We start from the raw sequence: 8,977 nt of genomic DNA on the forward strand, positions 1-8,977 counted from the left end.
AAGTTATGTCGTAACAGGATCAGCAAGGGCTACTCTGCTCTTTACAAGCTCAGAAAAACTGAGTCATAATTTTTTGAAAACTCATAAAGGTTCTCTTCAACAGAAGCACCACCATCCTCAGCACTTACACATAATACGAGAGAGCAAATATTAACTAAATGACTACTCAGGCTAAATGGCCCAAGAAATCACATTTTCAACAATGGAGTAAAGTTTAAAAACCCCAAAAGAAATAAAAGAAAAAGCTATAATAAACTCTGAAGAAAGCAATATTCGTTTTTCTGTCTTAGCTTAAACATGATTGCTTTCATTCATTAGTTAAAAAGAAGCCTGGGGAAATTGATACAAATAATCCAAGAAATGCAGTGGAATGCCATGAGGTCATGGGAAGACTCTAGAGAATGAGTTTTCTCTGGTTTATATTAACTATCAAATGTTCTGCTGAGGCATAAATTATCTCCTGTCCCACAAAACTTTAAAAACAAGTCACAAAATCCACATTAGAATATAAGTTTTTTAATTTTTATAAATAACTTATCTGTTACAAAGATAGTTTTTACCCAGCTAAATCACAAAACCATCAACTCAAGATATCCAAATTACGTTTTATTAATAAAACAAGTAAAAACTGATTTATCAATCTTCACATAGAACTGCAGATGAAGCTGAAAAACAAGGCCTATTTTTAAAACAAAACGCATCAAATGTAAGGGCTTTGAGTTTATTGTCTAATTAACTAGGATTGTCATAGTTCTTCCCATATACAAGATGCAAAGCCTGGAAGTTAAGGCTTTGACATTCATATAGAATCACCTGTAATAATCCTGTTTATTTAAAAATATTCATTTGCAAACATTTACAGTGGGTGACAGTCTACATTATCTCCTATCTTTTGCTACATTTCAGCACTTCCCTTAGCCCCATTCTAAGCACTGATATATAATTCCATAATTGTTTTTTTAAAATGCATACTGTTATTTTTTTCTTGATTTCATTTAGTTATGTACATTCCTGATCTGAATATTTATTTTCCTTATAAAAATATATCATCAAAATAAAGAGATGCTTGAGGTTGCTTCAGTGTTCAAGTTTGCTTGTTTTTCTTTTTTCCAGCTCTTCTTCAGTTGTCCTAAATATGACTAGCCTTGTTTTATAAATATACATGATACTGCCACCAAGTCAGGTTTAGAAATGGATTGCCCCAACAGTTAAGCATTTAAACTTCTCTCCGAAAAAAGGGCTGTAGGTACTGCTGCTGTTGCTGGTTTTGAAACTGTACTTTCCCAATAGTAATCTCTTGTGAGAGTTCTGTGGGACACGAGGCAGATAAAGCAAGCTTAACCTTGTTGCTGTCAGTGGGTTAAAAATATCTTTTGTTTTAAGCTTCCCTGTGGAAGATAAAACACTGTGTTGTGTTACCCACTGCTAAAGTCAGTATATAGTGTGACCTATAGACGTAAGTCTTGTAATATTTTCTGCAATTCACTGTGCAGCATCTGTATGTCTTCACAGAACATCGGCACTCATGAGGGCAAAGTACAGAATAAGTAGAGGAAAGTTATTTTGTGCATAGTTTCATTTCATTAATGCTTTTTTAATTTTAAGGCATTGCTTCTCTCAGGTAAGGCTTAAAAAGGGACATGATCGTGCTTAATCACTAAAAGGAAAAGAGAAAATTAGTTAACAAAAGACTATTACACTATACATATAGAAATACAAGAAAATAATAAGGAAGAAAAGAAATCACTTAAAGCAGACTTGAGAGATCTGTACAGTAGGAAAAGCTTTGGGATATTTCACTCCATGTTTGTACAGACAATGCATGCTGCTTTTCATCTTTAGACCCTAGATGCTGGCTTCATAGAGTGGAGACGTTTTCAGGGAAGACAAAGACAAGGCCAAGAGTACCACAGATTTGTGAAGTTCTTCCCCTATCCATTGGCACTATATGGCAGCAAACAGTTTTTAAATAGTTAAACCTTGTTCCTTTTCTTCATGTTTGTAGTGTTTCACCGAAAGCTTTAAAAAAAAAAAAAAGCCATTGTTCTATTCCTTCCTCCTGTCAAAATTCAGTAGTGACATGAGGGGAAAAGGTACTGGGAACACCTAGGTATTAATATATTGAGAATTATCCTTAATGGGCTACTGGTAACACTGTACATGGTTAGGCAGTGGGCAACCAAGTCTTTCAGCAGATTACCTTCATGTGATGAATTTCAACTGCCCATGACATTAGACTGAGGTATTATTAGCTCTGTGGGTTGACATTTAACATTAGCACAACACCATCTTGTCACACCTTCAATTTGACAAAATCCTATGTAGCAGTGAAACTTTTCCCCTGATGACAGACTAGTTTCTTGAACTTCAGATGTGGTTTTAGGGAAGATATAGGGTCTCCTGGCTCAGAAATGCCTTGGCATCTCACACTGTTCACAACGGATTAAGGCTGGATGGTTCAAAAAAGTACAGGCAGTACAATTCCACTGAGCCCCCTCATCATCTTCTGTGTCTTGAGTCTTTGGTGTTTTGATGGTGGACCTTTGATCTGTAAGGAAGCAAAAATCGCAAAGTCATAAATTACTGGCAACTTTAAACACTATTTGTACTGCACAGCATGAAACAGCTTGTTAAACAAGTGAAGCGTCTAGCTGAAACTGACACACATGCTTGATCCTCACAACCTGTCTCTGTCAGGCTGGCACTTCCCTGCCGGGGAATAGCAACATGTACACGACATAACCACCTCAATATCTCCTCAAAGGGGAAAAGAGCATCATTTCCCCCAATTTATAGCAGGAGAAAAGGGAAATCAATTCATATGGTAACTAACAGCCAAGATTACCATAATGTCACCTAAGATGGTGAAAAGGTGTCCAACTACAATGCAATACTGCTAGTGCATTTATGTCTGATTAAAGTTTGAGTTTCATTTCTCACTGAAGTAGTATTTATATTTTTGTTTTCTACCAGGAAGGGAAGTTTTTGTTAAATGTTCTCTATCTGAACAATACAAATAAAATATAAAGATGAACTAATTTCTAAAATCTTATTTATTTCACTAAATATCGACAATAGACCTCGGAGGAGTAAATCAGTATAAAATTTTACCAGACTTTATTTCTCACTTTATTTTAAAATCACATTTATTATGGAACACTAGAAAGACTATTAGATTAAGAGTTGTGAGAATGGAGTTCTACTCCTGGCTCTGCTACTAACTCCTAATTTCTTTGCTCTGTGATCTTAGATAATAAATCATGTATCCTCTACATCTAATCTTTCTTACTTATAAAATAAAGTCACTGCAGCTTTATAAGTCCAATGTTCTAGAATGTTTGAATGTACAGAGGTATCTTAAATATAAGGAATAATTATATTCCTCCATGGTTGTGTCTAAGATGAAATTATGTTTATGAAACTACTTTTTTGGGGGAGGGAGGTACCATTATAATTTTAGAATAGTATCCCTACAAATTATTGTGGGGACGTTTCAAGTAAAAGGAGCATGCACTGTTGGATCTCTCCAGTCAAGGTTTATAATTTGTAGTTTCCAAACTATGTTAAAACAATGTATATTAATTTGAAAATTCTACCTGCTCCACGGAGTTGGTAACTAAATGATACCTTTTCTGCTATTTTAAAAGACAAACTATTGTATATAGTATATGAAAATATCAAGTTTCTATAACAAATTTAAAATAATTAAGTAATGTTTGGTACTTTGAACCCTTTAGCAGCACTTTACTGTTTGGCGTTAAACATTTTATTGCAAAATTCCCACTTTAAGCATTGGTCAGAATATTTTAGGCATCACCACAATTTCTGGCACATGCATAAGCAGCATGGAAGTACTATTTATATAGTAATTTTCTTTAAATTGAATAACTTTAAAACAAATATCTATTTAAGGTTTACCTAAGTAAAAATATTTGAAAAATCAAGGGTCTGACAGTACTAATTAGTATCCCCTAAAACACATTAAAATAAATACAGTTAAAAAAAGTTTGACTTTTTACCATCTACAATTATTTCACACTCCATACTTGGGAAACATTTTATAGCATAATTGTTTTAATCTGAGGATAATCCAGTCTACTTACTAGAATTTTGGTCTCACCGAGGTTAGAAAACATTCCTACCTAGCACATTTTCAGTAAAACCTTGTCTTTCCTTTTTGTTTAACTACAAAGGTTTTTTAGGAAGGCTATTCAATCTATATTAACACTTCAATCTATTATTAAGTGCCAGAATCTTCTTCATTATTTAAGTAATATCTAAGATATCAATAGAGGACCTAAATTTTTTTAAAATGGAAAAATCTCCAATGGTTTTCTTACATCTGCACAATCTCTTTTGGTACTTAGAATTATGACTCTTATTAATGAGTGGTATTTGGAAACTAAGTAACCACCAGAATTGAAAAAAGAGGAAGTTAGGTTGCACAGGATGACTTGTGATTGCCACACTTCATTTTAGCTGTCAAAAAACCCTGCATTGTCTGTTGGTGGGAATGTAAATTGATACAGCCACTATGGAGAACAGTACGGAGGTTCCTTAAAAAACTAAAAATAGAACTACCATACGACCCAGCAATCCCACTACTGGGCATATACCCTGAGAAAACCATAATTCAAAAAGAGTCATGGGATGGGGCTCTCTGATGGGGCTAGTGGTGGACTCTGGGAGGGCTCACGTCAAGGAGTACTTCCCAGAACTTCTGCTGCCAGTGTCCTTGTCCCCACGGTGAGCCACAGCCACCCCCGACTCTGCAGGAGACCCTCCAACACTAGCAGATAAAGAAACAGAGGCTAAAGACCCGTTAGCAGGAAAGTCAGAGCTGGAACTCAGGACTTTTGACTGCAGAGACTACCCACACACTTCCACATCTTCTGTTTCTCTCAAGGTCCAGCCCTGTCTTCCGAAGAGAGGTGCAGACAGGGTCTTGGTGCTCTGGCCGGGTGTCAGGCCTGAGCCTCTGAGGTGGGAGAGCCGAGTTCAGGACACTGGACCACCAGAGGCCTCCCAGCCCCACGTAATATCAAACGGCAAAAGCTCTCCCAGAGACCTCCACCTCAACACTAAGACCCAGCTCCACTCAGTGCTTCACCCAGCAAACTACAGTGCTGGACACCCTATGCCAAACAACTAGCAAGACAGGAACACAATCCCACCCATTAGCAGAGAGACTGCCTAAAATCATAATAAGGTCACAGACACCCCAAAATACACCACCGGACATGGTCCTGCCCAGCAGAAAGACAAGATCCAGCCTCAACCACCAGAAAAAAGGCACCAGTCCCCTCCACCAGGAAGCCTACACAAACGACTGAACCAACCTTAGCCACTGGGAGCAGACACCAAAAACAACGGAAACTACGAACATGCAGCCTGCGAAACGGAGACCACAAACACAGTAAGTTAAGCAAAATAAGAAGACAGAGAAATAACACAGCAGATGAAGGAGCAAGGTAAAAACTCACCAGACCAAACAAATGAGGAGGAAATAGGCAGTCTACCTGAAAAAGAATTCACAGTAATGATAGTAAAGATGATCCAAAATCTTGGAAATAGAATGGAGAAAACACAAGAAACGTTTAACAAGGACTTGGAAGAACTAAAGAGGAAACAAACAATGACGTACAACACAATAAATGAAATTTAAAATTCTCTAGAAGGAATCAATAGCAGAATAACTGAGGCAGAAGAACGGATAAGTGACCTGGAAGATAAAATAGTGGAAATAACTACTGCAGAGCAGAATAAAGAAAAAAGAATGAAAAGAATTGAGGACAGTCATAGAGACCTCTGAGACAACACTGAACACACCAACATTTGAATTATAGGGGTCCCAGAAGCAGAAGAGAAAAAGAAAGAGAGTGAGAAAATATCTGAAGAGATTATAGTTGAAAACTTCCCTAATATGGGTAAGGAAAATAGTCAAACAAGTCCAGGAAGCACAGAGAGTTCCATACAGGATAAATCCAAGGAAAAACATGCCAAGACACAAATTAATCAAACTATCAAAAATTAAAAACCAAGGAAAAATATTAAAAGCAGCAGGGAAAAGTAACAATTAACATACAAGGGAATCCCCATAAGGTTAACAGCTGATCTTTCAGCAGAAACTCTGCAAGCCAGAAGGGAGTGGCAGGACATATTTAAACTGATGAAAGGGGAAAACCTACAACCAAGATTACTCTACCCAGCAAGGATCTCATCCAGATTCGACGGAGAGATTAAAACCTTTAGAGATAAGCAAAAGCTAAGCGAATTCAGCACCACCAAACCAGCTCTACAACAAATGCTAAAGGAACTTCTCTAGGCAGGAAACACAAGAGAAGGAAAAGACTTACAATAACAAACCCAGAAGAATTAAAAAAATGGTAATAGGAACATACATATCAATAACTACCTTAAATGTAAATGGATTAAATGCTCCAACCAAAAGACACAGACTGGCTGAATGGATACAAAAACAAGACCCGTATATATGCTGTCTACAAGAGCCCCACTTCAGACCTAAGGATACATACAGACTGAAAGTGAGGGGATGGAAAGAGATATTCCATGCAAATGGAAATCAAAAGAAAGCTGGAGGAGCAATTCTCATATCAGACAAAATAGACTTTAAAATAGAGACTATTACAAAAGACAAAGAAGGACACTACATAATGATCAAGGGATCAATCCGAGAAGATGTAACAATTGTAAATATTCGTGCACCCAACATAGGAGCACCTTAATACATAAGGCAAATGCTAACAGCCACAAAAGGGGAAATAGACAGTAACACAATCATAGTCAGGGACTTTAACACCTCACTTTCACCAATGGACAGATCATCCAAAATGAAAATAAATAAGGAAACACAAGCTTTAAATGATACATTAAACACGATGGACTTAAATTGATATTTATAGGACAATCCATCCAAAAACAGCAGATTACACTTTCTTCTCAAGTGCTCATGGAACATTCTCCAGGATAGATCATATCTTGTGTCACAAATCAAGCCTTGGTGAATTTAAGAAAATTGAAATCGTATGAAGTATCTTTTCCGACCACAACACTGTGAGACTAGATATCAATTACAGGAAAAAAATCTGTTAAAAATACAAACACATGGAGGCTAAACAATACACTACTAAGTAACCAAGAGATCACTGAAGAAATAAAAAAATACCTAGGAACAAATGACAATGAAAACAGACGACCCGAAACCTATGAGATGCAGCAAAAGCAGTTCTAAGAGGGAAGTTTATCGCAATACAATGCTACCTCAAGAAACAAGAAACATTAAACAACCTAATCTTACACCTAAAGCAATCAGAGAAAGAACAAAAAACCCCCAAAGTTAGAAGAAGTAAAGAAATCATAAAGATCAGATCAGAAATAAATGAAAAAGAAATGAAGGAAACGATAGCAAAGATCAATAAACTAAAAGCTGGTTCTTTGAGAAGATAAACAAAATTGATAAACCATTAGCCAGACTCATCAAGAAAAAAAGGGAGAAGACTCAAATCAACAGAATTAGAAATGAAAAAGGAGAAGTAACAACTGACACTGCAGAAACACAAAGGATCATGAGAGATTACTACAAGCAACTCTATGCCAATAAAATGGACAACTTCTTAGAAAAGCACAATCTTCCAAGACTGAACCAGGAAGAAACAGAAAATATAAACAGACCAATCACAGGCCCTGAAATTGAGACTATGATTAAAAATCTTCCAACAAAAGCCCAGGACCAGATGGCTTCACAGGCGAATTCTATCAAACATGTAGAGAAGAGCTAACACCTATCCTTCTCAAACTCTTCCAAAATATAGCAGACGGAGGAACACTCCCAAACTCATTTCACAAGGCCACCATCACCCTGCTACCAAAACCAGACCAAGATGCCACACAAAAAAAGAAAACTACAGGCAAATATAACTGATGAGCATAGATGCAAAAATCCTCAACAAAATACTGGCAAACAGAATCAAACAGCACATTAAAAGGATCATACACCATGATCAAGTGGGGTTTATCCCAGGAATGCAAGGATTCTTCAATATACACAAATCAATCGATGTGATAAACCATGTTAACAAATTAAAGGAGAAAAACCATATGATCATCTCAATAGATGCAGAAAATGCTTTCAACAAAATTCAACACTTATTTATGACAAAAACCCTCTAGAAAGTAGGCAGAGAGGGAACTTACCTCAACATAATAAAGGCCATATATGACAAACCCACAACCAACATCGTTCTCAATGGTGAAAAACTGAAACCATTTCCACTAAGATCAGGAACAAGACAAGGTTGCCCACTCTCACCAATATTATTCAACATAGTTCTGGAACTTTTAGCCACAGCAATCAGAGACGAAAAAGAAATAAAAAGAATTCAAATCGGAAAAGAAGAAGTAAAACTGTCATTGTTTGAAGATGACATGATACTATACACAGAGAATCCTAAAGATGCTACCAGAAAAATACGAGAGCTAATCAATCAATTTGGTAAAGTAGCAGGATACAAAATTAATGCACAGAAATCTCTTGCACTTCTGTACACTAATGATGAAAAAATCTGAAAGAGAAATTAAGGAAATACTCCCATTTACCATTGCAACAAAAAGAATAAAATACCTAGGAATAAACCTACCTAAGGAGACAAAAGACCTGTATGCAGAAATCTAAGACACTGAAGAAAGAAACTAAAGATGATACAAACAGATGGAGAGTTATACCATGTTCTTGGACTGGAAGAATCAACACTGTGAAAATGACTACACTACTCAAAGCAGTCTATAGATGCAGTGCAATCCCTATCAAACTACATACGGCATTTTTCACAGAACTAGAACAAAAAATTTCACAATTTGTATGGAAACAAAAAAGACCCTGAATAGCCAAAGCAATCCTGAGAAAGAAAAATGGAGCTGGAGGAACCAGGCTCCCTGACTTCAGACTATACTACAAAGC

The 8,977-nt window shown here is 36.5% G+C and overlaps 1 protein-coding gene across 4 annotated transcripts in view; it reads right to left on the reverse strand.

The window, feature by feature from the left end:
• Positions 1-541: 541 nt before the first annotated feature.
• TAB2 (TGF-beta activated kinase 1 (MAP3K7) binding protein 2) overlaps positions 542-8,977 on the reverse strand; it is an 87,172-nt gene continuing 78,736 nt past the window's right edge. For 3 of the 4 annotated variants that reach the window (XM_055087443.1, XM_055087441.1, XM_028494333.2), the window contains 2 exons: positions 5,484-5,519; positions 542-2,548 (listed from right to left, as the gene is read on the reverse strand). In XM_055087443.1, coding sequence (XP_054943418.1) covers positions 2,406-2,548; positions 5,484-5,519 — 179 coding nt within the window. In that variant the 3' untranslated portion in view covers positions 542-2,405. The remainder of the gene's footprint in view (positions 2,549-5,483; positions 5,520-8,977) is intronic. The other variant, XM_055087442.1, reaches the window with a different exon arrangement.

This window comes from Physeter macrocephalus, chromosome 10 (assembly GCF_002837175.3).
Source record: "Physeter macrocephalus isolate SW-GA chromosome 10, ASM283717v5, whole genome shotgun sequence".
NCBI lineage: Eukaryota > Metazoa > Chordata > Mammalia > Artiodactyla > Physeteridae > Physeter > Physeter macrocephalus.